This window comes from Artibeus jamaicensis, unplaced genomic scaffold (assembly GCF_021234435.1).
Source record: "Artibeus jamaicensis isolate MK-2021 breed Jamaican fruit bat unplaced genomic scaffold, CSHL_Jam_final contig_559, whole genome shotgun sequence".
NCBI classification, from domain to species: Eukaryota; Metazoa; Chordata; class Mammalia; order Chiroptera; family Phyllostomidae; genus Artibeus; species Artibeus jamaicensis.
This window is the reverse complement of record NW_026521887.1, coordinates 7,396,561-7,421,994: the sequence shown is the minus strand read 5'-3', so window position 1 is coordinate 7,421,994 and position 25,434 is coordinate 7,396,561. Positions and strand designations below refer to the sequence as shown.

Below are 25,434 nucleotides of genomic sequence, written 5' to 3'. Positions count from 1 at the left end.
CCATGCTGTTTTTAAGTTGAGAATTTTTATGTAAATATAAAAGCATTCAACACATTTTTGAATTAATTGCTACCATTTGATATTTTAATGTATTATTTGCCTAGTTTTCAAGAAATTATCAAGAAAACATCAGTATATAGTCATACATTAGTTCATCACTTAATGGATCTGGAAGCTCAAAAAGGTAAATAATTTTATGTTTCTTTATGTAATTTGACCAATTAGAAGATGACAGACAACAGAATGTAAAAACTTGCCTTTTCAATGTTTACTAATGTCTTAAATGGAGCTAGGACTTTTATCAATTGCATATTATATCATGGCTTGTGTTTGTAACCCGTAAATATCTCAAATAATATTTAGTGTTTACTATTATACCTGATGATATGTTAGAGGTAATTTTGAAGAAAATAAACTAAATACATAGACTTGCTTAGTATTTACTTTTTAATCTGCAAAAGTGGAATAATTTTTCCCAAGTGCTATACACATAATTGTGATCTTTGAGTTATTTCATTTCAGATAAGAAGATTGTAAGAGAGATAAGAAGTCTTATGTAAAACTACAGGTTTTTACTAATGCTTGGATGAAAGATGATTTTAGATTATAAATACATTTCCAGCTTTTGTTTATGGTCCCTCTGATGTATTAGTTAGAAGCAAATACATCATTTAATTTGACCTCTTGGTGAAAGGAGAATTTAAATTTAAATTCTACTACCAGCATAGTTATTTAAATGGACACACCATTTCTACATCATCTTAAATAGTGTGTCTTTGTCTGGATTATGTAATATAACTCTCCCCATTATTTTGGTATATTTGGTACATATACTCTTGACATGAACTAAAAGGATTATTACCATGTTTTTATAGTATAAATTTAATTATTTTGGCTTCTTTTTCTCCTGTATCTACACGCTGTGGGTATTCACTCAGAAGTGTAGTCCTATTTTTCCTTTCTTTAGGCATACCAGGTGACCTCTACGTAGGTGAGCTTATCTGCAGGCCATGAGAGCTGGGTGTTTGCCCAGTTGTTGGCAATCTGCATGGCTTAAACACTAGTGATTTTACTGTAGTGATTTTTGTAAACCTAAACATTTAAAGTTGTAGTCACTTAGAGAATCCAGCTATTTAGCTCTTTAGATGATTTGAATGAAGCAGCAATGTCTGCGTAGTTTATGAATACAATTACATCATTACCAACAGTGCTTGGTATCAACAGTGTGTATGATAATTTGGCAAATTACAAAGGAAACAGAAGAACTTCAGGGTAAGGCTAAGACAGAACTAGTATTAAAATATTTTACGACATGAATAATCACATCCTATAATCATGTATATGGCCAATTAAAGCTTTAAAAACATGTTCACAGGACAGTGCTTAGGGGATTAAGTGTGTGTTATTGGGTAGAGTCAGATGGCATTTTGTTGGAAAGACTCACTAACCAGAGGAACACTCAGTTCTTAAGTACTAAAGGGTGTTGACTTGTCCTGTCCCCTTTTATACTTAGTATCATGTGCTAGGATAAGATGAAGCCAACCCATAGCCCAGCACTTCTATTTCAATACTGGCCTGGAGATCCTGAATTGCAAAATGTCACTTAATTAATGCAGAGATTAAAGTTAGGACTCTGGTGGATGTAAAAAATTCCTGTCTATGGTTTCTAATGCTAAATTAAACTGTTTAAAACCTCATCCACATTAGCTATTCCAGATATCTTATGATGTCTATCTCTTACCAAAAGCCACTTTTCCATTTGTTAGCATGGATAGCTAATATGTGTTATAAACTAGTGGTGTGCTTCTTAGGATCTGCACCCTTGGAGCAGGTTCATCCTAACCCAAGGCTCAGTGATTCCTGTGGACAATAACTCTTAAATTTGTAACTTTCAAGTGCTTCTTTGACACCTACATACTGTCAGTTCGGCTCCTTCAATAAAAGAGATGTGAAAATGTGATTAAACATACAAGAGTCATATTGGGAGAAATCTTTATGGAGGATAAAGAAGGAACAGAGGTAACCAGGGAAACCTTTAGACCATGATGCATGTCTGATACCTGTAAGAGGAGAGAGAGAAGAACAGGTGGGGTAGGAAGAACCTCAGACTGAAGCACAGTCCTGAGAAAGTTTCTGGAAGGCTGATGGAGAGTCCCTGAGCAAAAGGTGCTCCCTTTCCATACAGGGAGTGTCCTTTATGGAAGGGGAAACGGGCTGTCTTTAGTAGGCAGCCCTAGGGGGAAGCATGGCCTCTGAGGAGCAAAAGGGATAGCAGTGGGCATTATTGGGCGGTTATGTTCCCATAGCAGGTTTTTTAAAGATTTTATTTATTTATCTTTAGAGGGGAAGGGAAGGAGAGAGGGAGAGAAATATCAGTGTATGGTTGCCTCTCATGCATCCCCTGCTGGGGACTGGCCTGCAACCCAGGCATGTGCCCTGACTGGAAATTGAACTGCTATCCTTTGGTTCGCAGGCCCCTGCTCAATCCACTGAGCTACACCAGCCAGGGCAAGGTTTTTAAAAATCTGAATGGCATACCTCTGTGGCTGGCAATTCATGCCACCTATTTTTAAATATACATTAAAAATAGTTTTCCTTTGCCAATTTTCCTGTTCCCAAATGCCTAAACTGCATCTCAGTTTATGGCAACATCACTTCCCTGGCTACTCAGAAACATGAAATCATGTTAGACTTTTTCCCCTTTCCTCACATCCTTCATGATTAAGTCTCATCTATTTTACCTCATATGTTTTCTATCCCTCGCCACCTGTTTTCAGTATCAGGTCTGTATTATTTCTTCCCCTGATTATTTTAATTGCCTTCAAATGGCTGCCCCCACCCTGAGCTAGCTCCCTTTTTTTATCCTCTAGTTTTCTCCATAGCCTGCATGATCTTTTATAAAATTCAAATCTTGCCATATTGGCCTTCTGTTTAAAATTATTCAGTGTCTTATTATTTTTTATAGGATAAAGTCACAACTTCTTAGTGTGTCATAATGTGTTTTATCTCATGCTACTACCACAACTACTGTACTTTCTAGTTCTCAGAGTTTCCCAAATTGAAAAATTGGTAGAGTCTTTTTACCAGAGGGCTTTTATGCATGTTGTTTCCTATGTATGGCATGTATTTTCCTTTCTTGTTTGACTCATACACTCATAATCATCAAGGCTCTGGTCATTCTTTCTTGAGTTCTCTGAGGGATGGAATTTTCTATTTGAGTTAATAAGTTAAGTCTCTATTATAGCACTTATATGCTGCTCTATTTTTGTATTCATAATGCCCAGTTACTCAATAAATCAGTGAATTAATTAATTAAGTATAACTGGCTACACTTAAAATTTTCTCATTGGTGATGATCTTATCTTTCTGGTCACCAGTCTGTTGAGTCAGGACCAAGTGTAATATATTACTTAGTGATATCACATAAAATCTTTCACAAAAATCTTCATAAATCTTTATAGAGTTGGATTATTAGCTTTTAGAAGAAACATTTTCTTAGCATACAAAGAAGAAAGTTCATTTGAGTACTTCTACTGCTCTTTAAGAAATATCAAAGTACAGTCTGGAGCAATATGTTTAATATACCAATTAGAGTACCATAACACATATACTTACTAAAGTGAGAATTATTCAACACATGAAAGTAACCTGAATAAATATTATATATGCTAAATATATAAATTAACCTGAATAAATATTATATATGCTAAATAAGACTAATAAAATTTCCACATATTGAATAAAAAGAAATATAACAATCTGTCCTAGATGCCTTCAAAAGTCAAGTTTAAATGTCAAGTTTGCATGTCAATTATTGCCCTTAGGGGAGATCTGCTACTGCTTCAAAAGCTCACAAATTCATACTTGGCTCCTAGACCCAGTGCTGCTGCCTTAGTTCAGACTCTTCTATCTTTTGTCTCAATTATTGCATCTTCTAATTAGCTTCTAATTTGCCCTTAAGCTGCTGCTGCCAGAGGTAAGTTTTTAATTCTCAAATTTGATCATGTTATTTCCTATTCTAACATCTTTACTGGCTCTTCCTCAGCCGAAGAACAAAGGTCAGCCTTGTCTGCAAATGAAAATCTTGTCTCAACCTGTTTCTTTAGGCTTATTTTCTACAACACCCCAACATGCACCAGCTCCCTAGATATCTGATGGCTCTCCCAGCCTTCCTTCAGCCTTGGTGGATGTTCTCTCTTCTTCTTTGACTTTTCTTCCTTCCTTCTGTGCCTGACATCTTCCTCATCACCCCAACTTAGCTTAGATGTCTCCTTGAGAATGCTTCTCCTGATCTGACCAACCAGTGATGCTTACCATAGCACTTTAGAAATAATTCTGTGTTGCATTTCACTGGCATTTGTTTATTTGTCTCTTCCCACTGTGATCCCAGCAGCAAATTTTGAGTACAACTAATTTTTTTTCCAATTGCATCCTGAGGAGTCTCAGTAAAAGATGATTTTTCTTCTTAAATATAGTAATATTTGATCCACTTGATTAAAATTACAGCCTCTGTACATTCTTGAAATTAGGCAGTCATGTAGACAAAAAAAAGCTTGTGAAATCTCAGGAATTAGATTCAACATAAAGACTCAAGACCTTGACATTACTGAGGCATGCAGAATTCTATCTTTTAGGTTAGCCTGTGACCATTTACTAATCTGAAAATATCTTTGACATCTTTTTTCTTTTGAATATCTAGATATTTCTTAAGAAGCAATGACATTCATCTTTGAGTAGAAGATTTAACTGAATGACACTCTTTCATTTAGTTGAGGGATTTAAAAATTTTTTTCCTGACAGGTTTTCATGACAGCCCTGTAATGGAAGTTTAAATTCACTTGTCATAGCTAGTAAAGTTTTTTTTGGTGTATTTTTGTGATCTGACCCTTCCATTTATTATTGTTGTTATTGACCTTAAAAGTATAAAAAAGAAAAATACAGACAGAGCCTTTGTATTTGAAGGCTTCTGACAATTAAGCCTTGGAAGTCAATTCTCTGTTGAATTTTCCTCTTAAGAAAATCATCATCATAATGTGGCAGAATCTTGCTAATTTTCACTTTATAATTAATTCTCAGGACAACCAGAGCACCTGGTAAATTTTATTCACTATCAGCAAAGATTTAATAACAGTAATGGCGTTAAGACTTTTTTATATTAAAAAGCATTAAAATAGATAAGCTCAAATAGCAACAAAATTGTAATACTGTCTTAATTATGTTTTATTAATAATATATTTTAGTATTTATGTTTCAATATTAAATTCATTAATAATACACTAAGATTATAGTAGATAGCTTTTATCTAATGGTACAGATATCAGGAGTTTTCTGCTTTTCATAGAAAAAGCTAAGATTCATCATTTTATGCAACATTACCTGCTTTTAGATATTTGTCCTCTGGCTTGAGTGCTAGGTAATAAGGGAGAATGTGTATGGGAAAAATATTCTTTATAAATGCAAATTAAATTTTATGGCATGATAATGCTATTAACTTTTTGAGGCAATTTCTCTTTCAAATCATAACTAAAAACCAAAGAACATCTACTTATTAATCTGCTGAAGATATAATCCCATATTAAAAAAATAACCATGTGTACACTTTGAGGGGCATGTTCTTTGTATGCCATGTTTGGAGTGTAGATTTCTCACTTTTACTACAATAAGGCTACTTTAGGGATACCGTTAGAATAGTGCAGGGCTGGTTTGGGTTTTTTTTTTTTTTGCTGCTTTTTTTATTAGATTCCAGTTCAGAGGTTCTTGTCCTCAACCTTGAAATGGGTGGTGATATAGTTAAAAATATCAAACATGTCTTTTGGCTTAACCAAATAATTACTATTAAAATCATTACCTCAAAATCTTTAAGTAGAAGTTAATACTAAAAACAGCAGTCAAAGTTTTAAGCTGGAAATACTTGCATGTGTGTATATATTTGCTTTCATATCTCACATACTTAGACAAGTTATTTTAAGCAGCTAAGTTAGTATATTTTGGTTTCTTGGTGTAAATTATGCTAATTTTTTTGAGTGTTACTTCTTATGGAATGACTGTGGTATTCATATAGTATTTAAATGCAAAAGAACATTGATGTAAAACATCATCAATTAAATTTTGTTCCACATGATAATATTTTCTACATAATATGTGGTCATTGTGGGTGATAACTAATTTTGAATTACCATATACAATGGATAGAATTGTGCTTTTAGAATAAATGTGCAGTTAATAGTGGTTATTGTTATTTCATGAAATCTCTTTGAAGGTATTTTATTTTAGGGTATAAGTAATTTTCATTTATAATAGTATATTCACATATATATTTCAAATCTCATAGCCTTATAAAGGTAAAAATGTGGTCATTCCTAAAAAGAAATAACTAGCTTTTTTATTTAGAAAGCAGTCAGAAAACAGGAATTATTTGTTATTACATTGTAGTTTTTAGAACAAAAACACTAAATCTGGTTGACTAACCTTTAAAAGAAAGTGCAGAGTTAGAGATGTCAGTCTGTAGCAGTAAATATTCACTGGCAAAGTTTTTATATTAAAGATTGGGACTTTAGGAGATGCTCCTGAGATTTAGTGTACTCTAACATCTATTAATCCCTGATACCTAAGGTGACTTGTCAAGGAAGTGCTGCATTTACAAGGAGCTTGCAAGGAGGCCCAGGAGGGCATATTCAGCTAAAGGTCAAGGAAGCAATTAATGTTCTCTGCTTTTCCCTAAAGAACTTTCACAGCAAACATTGCCCTTCCCCCAACCCCATCTTAGCAAAGCAAGTGAATATAGTGAAATGAAAGTTAAAGTTCAAATAAAACATACTGCTAATTTTATTCAGTTCTTAGAGCTCTTCCAATGTGAATACATTCCATTGTTTAAGGAGAAAGATAGTTAAATATAGAAAAGGGGGCTCTTGCTGAAGAATATCAATTTTTCATCTCTGGTTTCTCTGCATATTTATCAAGAATCAGTGAGTATTTGTGTTGCTGGTAGATTGGGGTGGTAGATTGGGCCCATCCTCTGGTGTATAGTGAAGTTTGAGTTCTTTGGGGGAATACTTGATTTTGTATGGATCCTAAGCAGGACTTTATTAAGGGATCACAGAATTTAGGACAGGAAATCATCTATGAATTTCACAGGCTGACATGGGGCTCTTTTTTTCTGTTTCATTGTGCTTTCCTTTCACTTCTATTTTAACAATTTTCAGATAGCACTGTAACTGTCCATTTGCATGTCTCTCTCTGCACATCTGTAAACTTCACGGGCATGGGGAATGTATCCTTGAGTTTTTTAATTCTCAGTCACTAGAAATTGTGTAGAGTTTAGTAAGTATTTAGTGAATAGTTGTTCAATGAATAAATGAATGAATTTCTTAGCCTGCGGTTTGGATGAATCTTACTTTCTGTTCATTTACTTCCCTTCCAAAGTCTCGTATCTCTCTTTCCTTCTCGACTACTGGCTTCCTTTTGTCTACTTTTTAAAACTTTCTCTTCTACATATCCTTAGCACATTGTATCTCGATGGTAGCACTTCTCCACATGATGGAATGTAGTTATTTTACAGTATCATAGAAATTCAGTTGTACAGTGGTCCTAGTTCTGCAAGACCAAACATCAATCTGATGAATCCTTAATATCTTGAAAGAATGGTCTTCTGTTTTCTGTATGATAGTTTATGGGGACTAGTTGCTTACTACCTTCTAAAATGAGCCACTTTATCTTTGAGAAGGTATGATTTTTTAAGAAAAATATTACAAATATGCTTTATTGTAATTTTTCACATTGGGTTTAGATTCTGCTTTCTGGGAATACAAATCTCACACACACACACACACACACACACACACTATTATCTCTTCCATTTACTGCTCCTTCAAATTTGTGAAAACTCTTGTGATTCCTCAGATTGTTTCTTCTTTATGATAAAAATGCTGATGTCCTGGAACTGTGCTCATATGTCTGAGTGACAAGATTTGTCACCTCCCAGTTGCTCCAGTTTCTCAGTGGCCCTCTCAAATGGGGCTTTCCAAAATGTATATGGAGATACAACTATGACTTGACCACATTCAAACAGAAAAGAGCTATTATCTCCCTTTTTAAAAATTATATTGTTACTAATGCCTGGGTATATTACCTTCTTTGGATAATTGTATTTTACTTTTGACTCATATTGAGCTTGTGACTCCAAATAATTAAGTCTGAATGTGGACTTTACACTAGTCTTTTTCAAATTTCATATTAAGTCAATCTACTGGTATAGCCCATTAAGATATTTTGTTTTACATTTAGTTTTCTATTATAATTCTCCATTACACTTATGTCATTTGAATATTTGATTGTGTTTTTAATATCATCAGTCAAACCAGTAACAAAAATATCAATCAGAGCAAAGCTGTGAATACCCATTTATTAGAAAGTTTTATCTAGGTGGTCATTAAAGCCAAGTACTTAAGGTGTGTTGTAGAAAATCTAACTTGCATCCTATTTGGAGTTTCTTCATGGGGATGTCATGAAGTACCATGTGTATCACTAAAATTCAGACAGCTGTGTCTACATTTCTTCTTTTCCCAAGGACAAGGACCAGGTGTATCTGACTAATTGCTGCCTTCCCATCATCTTGCAAAGTGCTTTGTACATAGCACACCCTCAATGCATACAGTTTTGTTAACAGAATAAATGGAACAACCAAAGAACAAATGTTCTGCCTTAAGTTTTTGAAATGAATCTTTTCTGCTGACCTCTTTCTCTTTTAAAGAATTATAAATATTTTCTTTTTTCTTTTTTGTTCTGGCTGGTGTAGCTCAGTGGATTGAGCATGGGCCTGCGAACCAAACGATCACAGTTCAATTCCCAGTCAGGGCACATGCCTGGGTTGCAGGCCAGTTCCCAGCAGGGGACGCATGAGAAACAACCAAACATTGATATTTCTTTCCCTCTCTCCTTCTCTTCTCCTCTAAAGATAAATAAATAAAATCTTAAAAAAATATTTTCCTTTTTTTTGGTTATAACACTATATCTTTTTTGTACTTGAAGTTGTCTTTATTTTCTACCTTTTCTTCTGAAGAGAACTGAGCCTGGGTTCATTAGTGTTGAGGTGGGGAAAATGGCAAATAACAAAGGCAAGACTTAAAAGATTAGTAGATTTTAAGGGTTGGTGTGAGGAGTAAATAGTTTTCCTATCAATGCAAATCATACATTAGATAGGTTAAACTTAAGTCACACTTCCTTTATGAAGCTATCCCTGATAAGCACTACCACAGTGTCACAATAATTTCCCCCTCCTTTATTTAACTATAGAATTTCCCCCCAAGCATTATTGAGGTATAATCAATGAATGGAATTGTATATATTTAAGATGTACAACTTGTTTCACACATTGTGAACTGAACATCATAATCAAACTAATTAACATGTTCATAACCTCATATAGTTAACATTTTCTTTTTTGTGGTGAGAACAATTAAGCTCTACTCTCATAGTAAATTTAAAGTATATAATACATCATTATTAACTATTGTTACCATGCTGTATATTAGATCTCCAGAACTTGCTTATCTTGCCTAACAAACTTTGTACCCTTTGACCGACATCTCCCTGTCTCTCTCACCTCCCAGCCCCTGGCAACCTCCATTCTACTCTCCACTTTTATGAGTGAGTATGGAATTTTCACTCCAATCTCATATAATCTAATATTTTTTATTATATGGTTATCTTGTTTTATCATTTAGTTTCATACCAAAATATTGTAGCAGCTATAATAATAATAAAAATAACAACAATAATAATTTATTGAGACCAATGTAATAAGACAAGGTGCTAAGCACTTTAAATAGATCATCTTATTTAAATCTCCCAATACTTTTTGATGTACATTTTTCTGTCTTTCCTATTTTACCAACAAGTAAATGATGGCTTAGAGGGAGATGTATATCTTGCTCCATAATGAATTTGTAAATTCTTTGGAACTTTTAGGTTCCTTTTATTATTATAATTTTTATCCTCATCTAAGAACATTTTTTCTTTCTTGCTTTTAGAGAGAGGGAGAGGGAGAGAGAGAAAAAGAGAGAGAGAGAGGTGAGAGAGAAACATTGATCAGTTGCCTGTCACACTGGCTCCTCCTGAAGACCCAACCCATAACATAGGCATGTGCCCTGACTGGAAGTAGAACCTCTGAAATTTTGGTTTATGGAATGACACTCCAACAAACTGAGCTATACTGTCCAGGCAGGTTATTTTTAGATTACACGATTTTAATAGTTTAGAGTGGGGGCTTTGGAATAACCAAAAAAGGAGTTCATTTTTGGCTCCTTCATTTACAAGCTGTGTGAGCTTGGTCAAATTTAAAGTTCTCCAAGTCCTGGTTTTGTTATCTGTAAAAGTGCAAATAATAATGCATATCTTCCAAGGTTTGTGCAAAAGTTATATGAAATATATACATTGTATCTAACATGGTCTAGCATGTGAAGCAAGTGCTCGGTAATTGATAGTTAACATTGCTTATTAACCTCCTGTAGTGTTGTGGATGTTATGATGCCATGAGTTGCCCCCAAAATAATAATATAAAAATAAAGAATAATAAAATAATACAAGAGTATATTGTTGGGTGGTGTGAAATACTTTTTATCTGAATAAAGGCAGGTCATAAAGGATATATGTTACTGAAATAACTGAAATTACATTATGCAGCCAATATGAATAGTTGGGTTCTTTATATTCCATCATTAATATTTCTTCTGTTCTAGATGAACATATGGGGCTACCTTAAATATATATTTTTTAAAAACTATATTAACATTTATTTCATCTAGCATTGTATAAATGAACAGTGGTGATTTTAACTTTAGTGAAAATCAGGAAGATGTTGCCATCCTGATGTATGAAACATTAGCTTACATTATGAATCATTTTCAAATAATTACCTTACTAATACATTGCACATAAAGTCAATGAATATTCAAAAGTATCTTAGAATAAGTAGAAATGTTTCCATTAGGTTCTCCTTTTTTCATGGTCTAACTAACACAACCATATCAATTGCCTTTCTCTTTTTTTCCCAGGGGACAGAGAAGATGATGAGGACAAGAAAGTGGTTGCAGAGATCATGGCAAGATGTTTTATTCCACCTCTAGTAACAGCCACCCCCTGGGAAGAATTTCATTTTGTTGGTCATGAGATTCGAATAACTGAAGCTATGGATTGTTATGGTGCTGTTGTTTGGCCATCGGTATAATTTCATACAAAATTTGCTACATTTCAATTATTTTCAGTCAGTTTTGTTCATTATTTTATACTATTTGGGAAAACTAAATAGGTTCTATAGTTCTATTTTTTTACCTCAAACAGTAAAATTTAGAAATCATAAAATTTGGAAAATGCTTCCACAATCAATTCTACTTCTGACTTGTAGGATAATTTTTTAAATGTTGTTTATACCACAAGGGTTATTTTGTGACCATAAGAGTTTAGAATAGTGAACATTTCATTTCCCATTTAACTGACTCCATTTGATTTAAACAATTATAATGAAATGTTTAGTGGTGTCAACATGGGAAATATCCTAAAATACTTTCCTTTTTTAATTGTCCCACGAAGGGTGCAGACCCCTCACCACTATCTGTTTCAATCCCACACACTTCTTTGAAATGATTATTATTAGAAATTGCTTTCTTTAAAGATAAACCTAAGCAACTGGACTCCATATTTTTAGTTGTTTTTTTTCTCCCCACAAACCCAAAATACTTTTTCTAGCCTAAATGTTGAGCCATTGAATGATATACTTCTGTTGATAATTTTCTGTAGTGATATATATACAAATACACACACATATGCATATCATAGCATTAGTGGGATATTCATCTAATAGAGTTTAATTGTACATTCTGTTAATATTGGCCAAACACTATTTTTTTATTTTCTTTTTTTAAAACTTTCATAGGCCCTTGTTCTATGCTATTTTCTGGAAACGAATATAAAACAGTATAATATGATTGACAAAAATGTGATTGAAATTGGAGCTGGAACAGGGCTAGTCTCCATTGTGGCAAGTTTGCTTGGTAAGTATTTGTGATTGAATGGGGTTTGAAAAATTTAATGATCAAATATCATTATTTGCTTTTACTATCTAGTGCACTATGACCTGATCCTATTTTTAACTCCTTAATTGTTTGAATGGGCTTCATCAAGAAACTACCAATTTTAATGTTACCTTACTGGTTTCTTTCAGAATTTCCTCTGAAGTATTCAATCTTTTTATGGAGCACTAAGTCACAAATGTATTCTAATTTGGAGGTGCACTTAAGTATCCTGACTGCTAGAGGAGTATGTGAAATGCTAGGTATACATAGAGTGTACTGCTGCTGACTCTGATGTTTTTTATTTAAATATTAGCTCATTTTAACATTTCTACTTAGCCAAACATTCCTTTTGGATTTTGAAGTCCTATGCTTTTATGAAAAAGCCACTGTTAGAATAGAGAAGGAGTATTAGAAATCACATAGAAATCATGTCTGCTTCTAATTTTATGTATTTGCCCTTGAATTTATTTTCTCAGTTCATTTTTATTCTTCTTTTGCAACTTTTTATTCTCTCACCAGAATCTTCTTTTTCAACTAAATGTGTGATGGTCTTTATGTATGCCTCAGCCTACTCCAGTCTTTTCGTTGTTGTTGTTGTTATAGATTTCATTGCCTTAATTTAGCTGTCTTTTCTGATGTGTGCTACACAAAGCTTTCTTGATTTCCTTGATCTTTAGAAGTGCACACATGACCACTCTAAAATCTTGAGAAGAATTCAAGATTTAACAATTTACAACTTTCTGAACACTGGAAAAATATAGGACCATTGAAGTCTTACACACACACACACACACACACACACACACACACACACACTTCTGTCTTGATACTTCTTTCTAAAGTCACAATTCAATTTTGTGTGGAGAGAGCCTAAAGGACTACTGGATTTATACCTAAAGGATTCCCTATCTAGGAGCCGAGTTTGTGTCTGGAAAGTCACTTGTTTCATTAAAAAGAAATTAGATCCTTTCAATCTGCTTGTATATCTGGACACAAATATCAAAAGATGGAAGCTTTCTTTACTCAGTATTCCAAAAGTGGTGGTGTTCAGCACTCCGGACATAAAGATATTAATAGTTAGGTATTTTATATTCACGTTAAGTACTATTGTATTCCTTATCTTGGAATTATAAAAAGATTCATTGAAAATGATAGAACCACTCACATTGTAGTTGAAGATTCTACCAATGATGTGCCTATTTCCCTTCCCATTTTAACATTTCCCACAAAATACAACTAATGGCCAGAGAAACTTGCCACTTTTGTTATGAAATAGGTTCTAAATTGGTCTGGGCTGAGCTAGACTTTTCTTCCAGTTCTGCTTTTTCATTGCTTACCTGAATCTGTTCTTGTCTGGTGATGTGGAATTGACCAAACCTGGATTTATTTACAAATTATTTTAAGGCTCTTCTCCTGCTCAAAGTTTACTTTAAGGGCCAAATTTTATTGGTTATTGGTTTCTACAATTTTGCCCCTTCTGATTTCCTCCTGAAAATGATCATCACTATTCATTTTTAACTTGGCAGTAGTTTATATCTTCTTCATCTGAGCATTCTGTTCAAAGATCTGTATCTTTTGCTGCATGATCACTATATACATGCTGTAGCTAGGTATGGGAAGGTTCACACTTAAAATGGGATCAAACTGAAAACTTGGGTATAAACATGGGTGTCATGATACTTTCAGGGTAATACCACTGGAAAGTCTTCTTTCCTTCCACCACTTCTCATACTTGAGTACTTCCTAGTCAATGATAGAATGTCCAATATTGTACAATTTTGTTTAGTCTCACAGGAGTGGGGCTCAGAATTCTTTCAGGGAAGAACCTGGTCATCTCTCAACAATGACTACTGATTATTCTAGTGAGGGTTCCAAATATTTAGCATTTCACTTTCTTTTGATTATTTTCTCCCTAGCATGTAGTAGAAAAATGGAAAATAACAACAGCAACAACAAGAAAACAGAAAAATGCAATGCAGCGCAAAAGTACCATGAAAATCTGATTTTTTAAAAAAGAGAAGGTATAAAGCTTCCCTAGTATCCCCTTTGAAAGGGATTTCTCTCCTGTGTGTATTGACTGGTTTTTACTTGGGACTAGCAGTTATGCAAAATGGTAAAATGCATTTTGGCTGGAAACCTGATTGTTTACTTTATCCCATGAGGTTCTTTTCCTACACTCTTTGCTTCACAGGTGCATATGTGACTGCCACAGATTTACCTGAATTACTTGGAAACCTGCAATATAATATTTCCCGAAACACCAAAATGAAATGCAAGCATTTGCCTCAGGTTAAAGAACTCTCCTGGGGCATAGCTTTAGACAAGAACTTCCCTAGGTCTTCCAACAATTTTGACTACATTCTGGCTGCTGATGTTGTCTATGCTCATCCTTTCCTGGAAGAACTTCTCATTACCTTTGACCATCTGTGCAAAGAAACTACCATCATCCTCTGGGTTATGAAATTCAGGTTAGAGAAAGAAAATAAATTTGTAGATAGATTTAAGGAGTTGTTTGACCTGGAGGAGATTTCTAGTTTACCTAGCCTGAATATTAAATTGTATAAAGCTATGAAAAAAAATCGAAGGAGTGCATGATATCCTCAAAGGCAAACTTGGAAAGCAAAGGCAATTATTAGTAGATTACAACTTCAGAGAAGACCATGGATAATCTGATATAGCATTGACTTTCAAGGGGGAACACACACACACACACACACACACACACACACACACACTTTTGCTACCCCACTGTTAGGGGTGTTCTGAGATAGAGCATATAGGTCTGGAGGATGACAGAACCATACTATGTGGTTATTGGTTAGAAAAATGTATGCTTTCCTTATCCCTCCCTCCATATCACCATTTATTATTGTGGTCATTTTAATACATAGTACAATTATTACTTTTAATGTATGACTATAGAATAGTGGTTTTTAATAATGACATCTCTAAAATAAATATTCTTATTGCTTTTAACATAAGCTTATATGGTTCCTTAGAAATTAAAAAAAATGGACTATACTGGAATCTGCAAATAAGTCTGAAAGGGAAAATACATAAGAAAACTAAAAATGAATCTGCCTTTTGACCAAGCAATTTCACTGTTAGAATTATATCCTAAGAACCCTGAAATACCAGTCCAAAAGAACCCATGCACCCCAATGTTCATAGCAGCACAATTTACAATAGCCAAGGGTTGGAAGCAGCCTAGGTGCCAAGCAGTAAATGAATGGATCCAAAAACTATGGTACATATACACAATGGAATTCTATGCAGCAGAAAGAAAGAAGGAGCTCCTACCCTTTGCAACAGCATGGATGGAACTGGAAAGCATTATGCTGAGTGAAATAAGCCAGGCAGTGAAAGACAAATACCATATGATCTCACCTTTAACAGGAACCTAAACAACAAAACAAACAAGAAAGCAAAATGTAACCAAAAACACTGAAATAGAGAACAGGCTGACAGTGACCAGAGGGGAGAGTGGAAGGAATTTCAGGAGAAATGGGGAAGGATTTACAGGAACTAGTATAAAGGACACATGGACAAAAACTAAGGGGGGTGGAAATGAGAGGGAGGTGGGGAGCACTGGGGGGTGGGGTGGGCTGGGATGGGAGTATAAGACAGAAAACTGTACTTGAACAACAATTAAATTTTAAAAAGGGCAAATACATAATATAATGGTAAATGTTAGATTATTGTGGTTTTTGTTAGACTGCCAGCTTATAGGCAGTCTATCATTTGTGCTTGGCAAGGTGGGCCTCCAGCACAACCTCTGAAATCAATCAGGCTTGTGGATTTGAGGTTATAGGCAAGGGCATTTCACTCTAGTAAATGACAAATGAATAGAAGCAAACATAAAATCAGTTGGGATTTTGTAGGAGTTATTGTCCTATTTTTAAGCCAAATGTAGTTATTATTTTATTATAGAAATGGAAATATAAAAACTTTGAGTTGAGAATATATGTTAAAATGTTTAGGTTCTAATCTTAAATAACCAAAGGCTATTTTCAAAGTTTAAAGCTTTTCTAATATATATATATATATTTGAAATCCTATGTGATTTTTCACATGGGCCTTAAGAGATTAGAATAAGTCTGAAGTAATTGAAGTCAGTCCAAAAAGAGCAAATAATTAGAATTTTTTGCCACATAACAAGAGTGCATTATTGGTAACTAATCTTCAGTGTCCCCACTAATGTTTGCTAGGCTATCAGTGCCCTTGGGGGGATACTTGCTCTCTTATACCCAGAACTTTCTGCTTTGCTGGAAGTTTGAAGACCACTTGGGTTGAGTAGAACTAACAAATTATTTCCTAGGACCCTGATCTGTAAGCCAGGATGCAAATATGTTCCCAGTGGAATTTATGGTATGTGCAGTTTATAGGGCCATCTCTTAATAATTCCTAGTATTTATGTGGCCCTTTATAGTTTTCAGAGCCTGCTGCATACATAATCATTTAATCCTCACAACCCTTCTAAGAAGTATAAATATTATTATCCCTACTTCATAGACAAAGAAACTGAGGATGAGAGGGTAAGTCACTTGTCCAGGATATACAGCTGCAGAGTGGCAGTGATTGGGCACTCATGTCCTGGCTTGTGTGAGTCCAGAGTCTGTGTTCTTTACCACTGTATTGCTTTTGTTTATTTAAAACAATAATTTTCACTATTTTTTAAATGAGTAAAGTCATTTCTTCAAAATGAAATCAATTTCTAGAAAGGTAATTAAACACATTATGAAATGATGAGAACTGGTCCTTCTTCAATCATTTTCTTTATTCCTGCCTTCACTGGATGGTAAGAGTAGCCTGTTTAGAAGGTGACATTTAAGCAAAGCTGGAAATTGCTGAGAAAATTAGTAGTACAGATATCTGGAGAGGTATGTTCCAGGTAGAGTGATCAGCTATGCAAGGACTATAAGGCATAAGCACGTCAATATTCAAAGTCAGTGTGCTTGGAGCAGGGTGAGCCAGGGAGACTGTAGCGGGGCTGGATTGTGTTGGATTTTTGCTGCAGTCTGGGTACTCTGGAAGCAGACTGAGGTAAAATTTGGTATGCAGGTCATTTGCTAGAGGTTTCTGTTGGAATCAAGACCTGTGCAAAAGAGCAGAAGCAAGTAGGACAAAAGTAGAGGTCAATCTGCAATAAAGGCACAGCTACAGCCTAAGCTGACCTCCCACATGGAGTACTGGACCCAGAGTGGTCTTTCAGAGGTGTCACAGGTTGCGTTGAGACACTTGGGCCTTGATAATCCCATGTCATTCAGTCACTGGCTGCCCTGAGAAGGCTCTTTGACCTTGAGTGACTTGTTTCAGCAAACACAAATCCTGAAGATGTTGACAGCTGCAGGCTATCTCTCAGCAGTGAGGTAATAAATCATTCTGCTGGGGATCTGGGAAGCACAACACACTGTCCACCACAAACTTTAAGGTCATTTGAAGAACTTTGGCTTCTACTCTGGTTCCAAAGGAATCACTGTATGCTTTGGAGTAGAAAAGTGAACCATATCACTACATGTAAGGACCACCCCAAGTGTTGTTTTGAGAGTACTTACCAAGGTCAAAGAGACCTGTCATGAGGCTGTAGCAGCCTTCCAAGCAAGAGAAGATGGCAATTTCTAGCAGGCAATGTGCCTTGGAAGAGGTGAAAATGGTCAGTTTTAGATGTGTTTGGAAACTAGAGCCAATAGAACTTCCTACCATATTGAATATGAGTTTGAGGAGAGGAGTCAAGGCTGACTCTTAAGTGTTTGATCAGAGCTCCTGGGCATAAAGTCACAGGCATAAACTTAGAAATAGTAAAGCTCATTCAGGGAGCAAGAGTGAATACACAGAGAAGAAAGCAAGGACTGAGTCCTGAGATTGTCTAACAATAAGAAATCAGACATATATCTATTCCAGATATTTTTTAAGATTCTCTTCCCTGACTCCTCTATCAAAAGTTATATTAGTACCTGTTAACTCTGAGATATGTATTTGTTACCACGGTGATTTTTGAACTGGTCTGTAGAGGTCCAAGATTCCTCAAAGCTGCTTCAAATGCTTTTAGGAGTCTGTTAGGTGCAGCAGCAGGAATCTTGGGGTAACAAGTAAAAGAATGGCTTCTCTCCTAAAAATGTTTGACTATCACTACTAAGCTACTTTTAGGAAGAATAAAGTGTCCTTACTTCAAAACCTGTGTTAGGACCAAACCAGCCCTATGGTTCATAATAGTTCTTTCTCTGGGTGAATCTGTCAAACACAGTGTTGAATATCCATTGTTTTATTCTGTTTATAGCATTCACTTGCAAATTGTAACACACACCCACTTATATTGTACCTTTCCTGTTTCTTTTTCTGTCATTCTGTCATTCTTTTTGCTGTAGATTCTCCACTCTTTTCTATATTCAATTTCACAATAATTTAGTTTTAAAAGATATAATTTGGGTATACTTTTTCCATCTTATAGCTTTTCTTTTGTAATTAGGAATTTATTTGTCAACTTTAATCCAGAAGAGTTTTACTTCGAACTTTGCCTTTATCTGACTTTTTCTTAAAGAAATTAAATTATGTTACTGAAACCTTCATTCAATTTTTGCAGCAACTTTTTGGGTTTCTAAAGGAATAAACATACTGATTATAGAGTTTTAAATAGAAGTTATCATAGTATAGTTATTGCTCCAGAGCAGACATTCTAACCTGTTGGTGATACTCTGCAGCTTAAAATTTACATGTTACATACATGTAACATGGAGTTTTATTGTCCCAGAGTGTATCAACTGACTTTACAAAACTAAGTACTATCTTAGAACTGAATTCTTCTGTCTTAGAATTTACTGATACATTCTATTTTATTTGTATCAACTTTGTCGACCAGAATTAAAAAAAATTTGTTTTCAAAACTTCTGGCCAAGACACAGGTATAGATAGAAACTCTGTGCCTCCTTGAAAAACCAAAAGAAGGATGACAACAAATTTAAAAATGAAAACCAACCAGAACTGACAGAAAATCAAACTGTATGGAAGTCTGACAAGCAAGGAGTTAAAGAAGAAACATTTATCCAGACCAGTAGGAGGGGCAGAGACAGGCAGCAGGTGGAGAGGACTCATGGCAAAGCAGTGGCTGGAGGACAGGGCAGGTAAGGCTTCAGCTGGTGGGCAAGACAGTGGCTGGTGGACTAGGCAGTTGTTGTAGACCGCTCTGCCTGATTTTAGGAATTGTATCTCTACTCCTTGTGGCTAAGGATGAGAGATGACCTTTGGAATGCCAGCTGCAGGAGACAAAGCTTGTCTCTGGTAGCAAACACTGCCTCAGTTCCTCTCCCTGCCCCCAAAGCTTGGTCGGAAGTCAATGACGGGTAAGAGCCCTCACAGTGGGGGGCAACCTAAGCCAGACTCGATCACTTGGGAGGCCTTCATGGAAGGACTTGGGGGGCTGCAACAAAGAACAATGGACCCTTGCCCCCCGGCGAGACCTTTCCCTTTGACTAAGCCTGAGTACCCATGTTCTCCCAGAGAAGCATTTCCTGACTCTAATGCCCTTAAGCTTAAATACCTGTTGGGGAGAGGTGCACCTCCTTGCCTTGCTAGAGTGTGTCCTGGGGAAAAATCTGGCATCACAAAGACTTGCTGATTAACCTGTGAAATCTACTCTGCTAAGAGTGCTTTCATTCATATGATAAGGGTCTGAGAGGAAATGAGTATGTCTCCCAAATTTTCTGCAACTCTCTTGCTGACAGACACTGACTTAGACTCTGAAGCCCTCGGATCTCTTTGTAATGTTATTTACTGTTTGATCCTTGCCGCCCTGTATTTCTGTGTATTACAACCCAGTAAAAGGTTATGGATGAGGGCGCTCAGGGCCTTATTCTCCTTGGAGAAACTGGCTGCTGCTGGCCTCTTTCACCCCAGAGAAACTGGCCACAGCCCACTCCTCCTTCTTCCCCTAAACAGATCTCAGCATGTCTCAGCCATATTTATTCATTCATGCGTGTCCGTGGCACCAGGGGGACTCGTGAGAGAAGTCACCCCCACAGGCATTCCCACATTTGTGTGCAGATATACCAGGAGGAACAACTAGGGAGCAAGACAGATTGCAAAACCCAGGGTTCCAGCTCAGGGAAATAAAACCTCAAACCTCTGATTGAAAAAACCTGACGGGGAGGGGGTGTTGACGTAGCAGTGGCAGAAACTCCCAGGCTCACAGGAGAGTTTATTGGAGAGACCCACAGGGTCCTAGAATGTACACAAGCCCACCTACATGGGAATCAGCACCATAAGGGCCCACTTTGCTTGTGGATAGTGGGGGAAGTGACTAAAAGTCGGCAGAGCAGAGCAAGTGCCATTGTTTCCTCTTGGACCCCTCCCCTGCATACAGCATCACAACGCAGCGATGTGGGTTGCCCTGCCCTGGTGAATACCTAAGGCTTGGCCCCTTACAATGTAACAGGCATGCCAAGAGAAAAAAAGTGGTCCAAATAAAAAAACAGATCAAAGCTGCAGAAAAAATACAACTAAGCGATGAAGAGGTAGCCAACCTATCAGATGCACAGTTCAAAACACTGGTAATCAGGATGCTCACAGAATTGGTTGAATTTGTTTGCAAATTAGATTAAAAAATGAAGTCTATGCTAAGTGAAATAAATGAAAATGTACAGGGAGCCAACACTGACAGGAAGGAAACTGGGACTCAAATCAACAGTTTGGAGCAGAAGGAAGAAAGGAATATTCAACCAGAAAAGAATGAAGAAACAAGAATTCAAAAATATGAGGAGAGGCTTAGAAACCTCCAGGACATCTTCAAATGATCCAACATCTGAATCATAGGGGTACCAGAAGGAGAAGAGGAAGAGCAACAAATTGAAAACTTATTTGAACAAATAATGAAGGAGAACTTCCCCAATCTGGCAAAGGAAATAGACTTCCAGGAAGCTCAGAGAATCCCAAAGAAGTTGGACCCAAGGAGAAACACACCATGGCACATCATAATTACATTAGCCAAGATGAAAGATAAGGAGAGAATCTTAAAAGCAGCAAGAGAAAAGGAAATAGTTACCTACAAAGGAGTTCCCAAAAGACTGTCAGCTGATTTCTCAAAAGAAACTTTACAGGCAAGAAGGGGCTGGAAAGAAGTATTTGAAGTCATGAAATGTAAGGACCAACATCCAAGATTATTCTATCCGGCAAAACTATTATTTAGAATGGAAGGACAGAGAAAGTGCTTCTCAGATAAGGTCAAGTTAAAGGAGTTCATCATCACCAACTTATTATATGAAGTGTTAAAGGGACTTATTTAAGGAAAAGAATATAAAAATATGAACAGTAAAATGACAACAAACTCACAGTTATTAACAACTGAACCTAAAACAAAAACAAAAACAAACTAAGCAAACAACTAGAACAGGAACAGAACCATGGAAATGGAGATCACATGGAGGATTATCAGTGGAGGAGTAGGTGGGAAGAGAGGGGGAAAAGGTACAGAGAAGAGAGTAAGTAGCATAAATGGTAGGTAGCAGATAGACAGGGGGAGGTTAAGAATAGTATAGGAAATGTAGAAGCCAAAGAACTTATATGTATGACCCATGGACATGAACTAAAGTAGGGGAATGTGGGTAGGAGGGGAGCATGCAAGTGTGGAGGGGAATAAAGGGGGATAATGGGACAACTATAATAACATAATCAATAAAATATATTTTAAAAATAAAAAAATTGTTTTTATTCTTTATACATATTTGATTCCCTTTTTTGGATGAAGAATTGTGGCATTGGGTAGTTTCCTAACAGATTTGAAGCCATTAGTGTAAACTCATTATTGTGAAAGAAAAAAATGAGGAAATGTGATAAAATGGAATGTCCCTTTTATTTTTATCTTTAAATCTTCAGATTCCAGGAGCTTGGTTTTCTCTGTGAATGCCTCATGCCTTGTCTTTATAGACAGAGACTATGTCCAGCTTATTTTAAGCAGTTCCACTAGCATGTAAGCAGATAAATAATTTCTGAGTATCCTTTGGAAATAGAACATGTCCACTGGGTAGGATTTCAAGGTATGAATTTTGAAAACAAGCTGGGACCTTAGGTTCAACAAATGCAAGATTAAGTTGACCTTAAGTGGATCAGCTAAGTAAGAAAATTGATAAACTAAGAAGAAAATTAATGTACTATACCTCTTTGATTCCATTTTAACTTATTTTTCAAGGAAATCTACATGTGAAGAATGTAAAAATTGTCAAATATGTGCATTTTCCCACCAAATTATAATGTAATAATCAGAAATAAAATTGGGAACAGAGCAGGAAAATACTTCTGCAAAATGTAGGGAAATATGGCAAAACAAAATTTAAAAGCCATAAATATTTGTGATTGTGTTTGTGCATAGAACTCATATTTTTAATCTTATTTATGAAGCCAGGAAATAGTTCACAAATGAGTTTTATATCCTGGCTCCTGTGTTTTTGAGTTTCTCATGTGAAATTAAGTCCGGAATATTGGCCTGCCAGTTAATTTTCAATATTTGCTTTGTTTCCAAGTTCCTCACAAAATCAAAGACAGTGTTCTGTATAATTGTGTGGTTATATTAGTGGGACAGTTATGTCTTTGGTGACTTAGTTAGAATCAATTTTGTGGTCATTTGGGGGGATCCAAAAAACCTGGAATTATCTTTTGGGGGTTGGGCACCTTGTAGTACAGGCTTCCTCTGTTAGGTGAGTGTTCTAAGAACCCAACTGTATTAGTGTATGAGCTGGCATTGTTGAGAGAGGCTGCGTTCGGCTTCTGTAAAAATTTTTTTAAGACCCTTTCAACACATTTACCCATTTCATAATGGGTGATTTACAAACACACCTGCTCATACTCTCTAAGTGTTCAGCAGTTTTTGACCAAACACAGCATGACCTCTTTGCCCCACCCACCCTATTCACCTGATGTGCCCTGAGCAACTATTTTTGTTTGTTTGTTTGTTTTTCTGGATGAGAAAGGTCCTGAAAGGGAAACATTTTGCTGACATGGAAGAAATTTTTTTAAAAAGTCAGAAGCACAAATAGCATCAAAATTGACAAATTCAAAAGCTGTTTTGAGCAGTGGATAAAAACATTTTGATAGGTATATTGCATCAAATGAAGAGTACTTTGAAGGTGATTGGTTTATACATGTAAAAATAAATATACAATATTTTATAAATAAATTCTACTTAGGGGGGTCCTCCCTTGTATTAACTCCTTTAATTATGAGTTCCTGAACTGGACATTAGTGTTTACTCTAATTGTGTATAGTTGTGTAGTATCTAGATTGCTGGGCACACACCACTGAGTGCCTATTCTGTTGAACTAACCTTTGGCCTCTATCATGAACAGTGCTTTTACTGGCAAAGCTGCAAGGCCAGAGTTTTTCCTCTGGATTTCTTTGTTTTTAAGGCAATTGTCTTTCTTTGAAATCCAATCAAGTTTTAGAATTGGCACTCAACCATCAAGGAATTTAAAAGTATCACATAAAATGAATACAAATATTCAGGTCAATTTTGTTATAAATGAAATTAATAAAAAATGGAAAAATATTAGATATGTGCTGCTAACCACTAACACTTTACCATATGAAAAATATTTTTGGTTTTCCTAACAAAAGCACAAACCAAATATGATTAAAACAAAGCATTTAAAAATATTGTAGTAGCCAGACATTATTTTATAATGCCACAAATATAGGACACAAGGCTTCTGAAAATTACTTATTTGTTAAATGCTAGATTTTGTAGGTTAGCTTTTGAAAATTTCTGTATTTTCATTGTTCATAGGCCATATATTTATACACTTCATTGTTTTAATTTAAAATTGTGAATCAGAAAAAAGAAATAAAATTATGAGTTAACTTCACTGGACTTTTAAATTTATTTTTTATGTCATGATTTAATTTGGGTTTCTTATCTTTTTGTATTTTATTTGTTGGCAGAATATCAATCAAAATGGCAAAGTTTGTCTCTTTGGAACAAACCATCATAAATAAGCCCAAAGAACAGACCATAAAATATAAGAAATTTTTAGATTAAAAAACATGAGTAATGTTTTCTACCTACCTGGTGTTCAGAGGTAAAAGTACAGTTTGCAACTAGTTAATTATTAACATTTTTCTACCAAGGGTTTCCTCCTTGCTTAGGATCTCTCTGATTAATAGACAATAAAAAAAAAACAAACGGACAGTCAATTTAAGAACTAGAAGGGTGTCAAACGTGATAAGCATATTTTATAATCACGTATTAAAGAAGAAGAATTAAGGAATAATTATAAGATTATAATTTATTACAGTAATTAAGTTACAATTCTTAAATATAACATTAATAAGAATGTGCAGCATTCTTGGGGTGAAGGAGCACGCACAGTACTAGAGTTGTTGGGTACAGATTTCATATTGTTAAGGTAATTCAAGGAGGCTAAAAGCAATTATAAAAATGCAAAATAACTACCTGATTTAACTGCCTTTTGCTTTCTTTGGATTATATTTTTCTTCTCGAGAAAGTCATCTAATAGTTATCCTTCATTCATTCATTCAATATTTATTGAAAAGCCACAATATGACAAGCAGGGGCTGCACGCAGTGAACCAGGTAGATGGGCCTGACCTCCTGAAGATTTACAGCTCAACACAAATGGTTAGATGCAGGGAAGTCAGTGCACAGTAGGAGAACTAGACACTTTTACAAAGTGTTAGGTGTCCTGATAGGAGGAAACCTAGCTCACAACCATGGAATCAGTGAGGAGTTCCTGGAGAAGTAACCTGTAGCTGGGCAAAAGAGATGAAAAGAGGAGAGGGGGGACATATTCTGGGGAGAACAACATGTAAGAAACTTTAGAGATAGCCAAGAGTGACCTGTTTAAACTACTCACTGGAAAAATTATAGCTTTTAATAGTCCTTGCTGAAATAATAACTGCATTATGGAATACTCACTGCTTTCAACTCTGCTTTAGACAATTATCGTAACTATCTCTGAATTCCCCTGGCAATTCTGGAGGTATTAGTACAATTTACATAGGAAGCAACCTAGACTCAGTGAGGGTAAGCGATTTCACAAGTTTACACCTGTGTGTAGGATGAGATGGGAACCTCGGTCTCTGTGTCACATGAGCTGTACTCTTTTCAGAGTACTGTCTCATGTTCACTTTCCACTCTGAGCCCTGCAAAAAATTTTAAATTTCATTTTTATTCTTTCTAATTTGGAGAACTCCAACTTAGTGAATATTGCCATTTGTCTCTGGGGCACAAATTAGTGTAAGTGGGATACGATTGAAATGAACCCGCATGTGCTCCTTTTCACAATTAATCATGAAGAGTATGATTTTATAAATGTATGTGTATCTCTAGCAGATACTTAAATACATTTTTCTTTGCAAGGAATATT

General features: G+C 35.5%; 1 protein-coding gene across 1 annotated transcript; it reads left to right on the top strand.

The window, feature by feature from the left end:
- The first annotated feature begins 87 nt into the window (after nucleotides 1–87).
- Nucleotides 88–15,006, top strand: METTL21C (methyltransferase 21C, AARS1 lysine). Its single transcript, XM_037150056.2, has 4 exons — nucleotides 88–184; nucleotides 11,052–11,218; nucleotides 11,930–12,047; nucleotides 14,260–15,006. The coding sequence occupies exons 1-4, from the start codon at nucleotides 88–90 to the stop codon at nucleotides 14,661–14,663; spliced, it is 786 nt and encodes a 261-aa protein (XP_037005951.2). The 3' UTR covers nucleotides 14,664–15,006.
- Nucleotides 15,007–25,434: the final 10,428 nt, after the last annotated feature.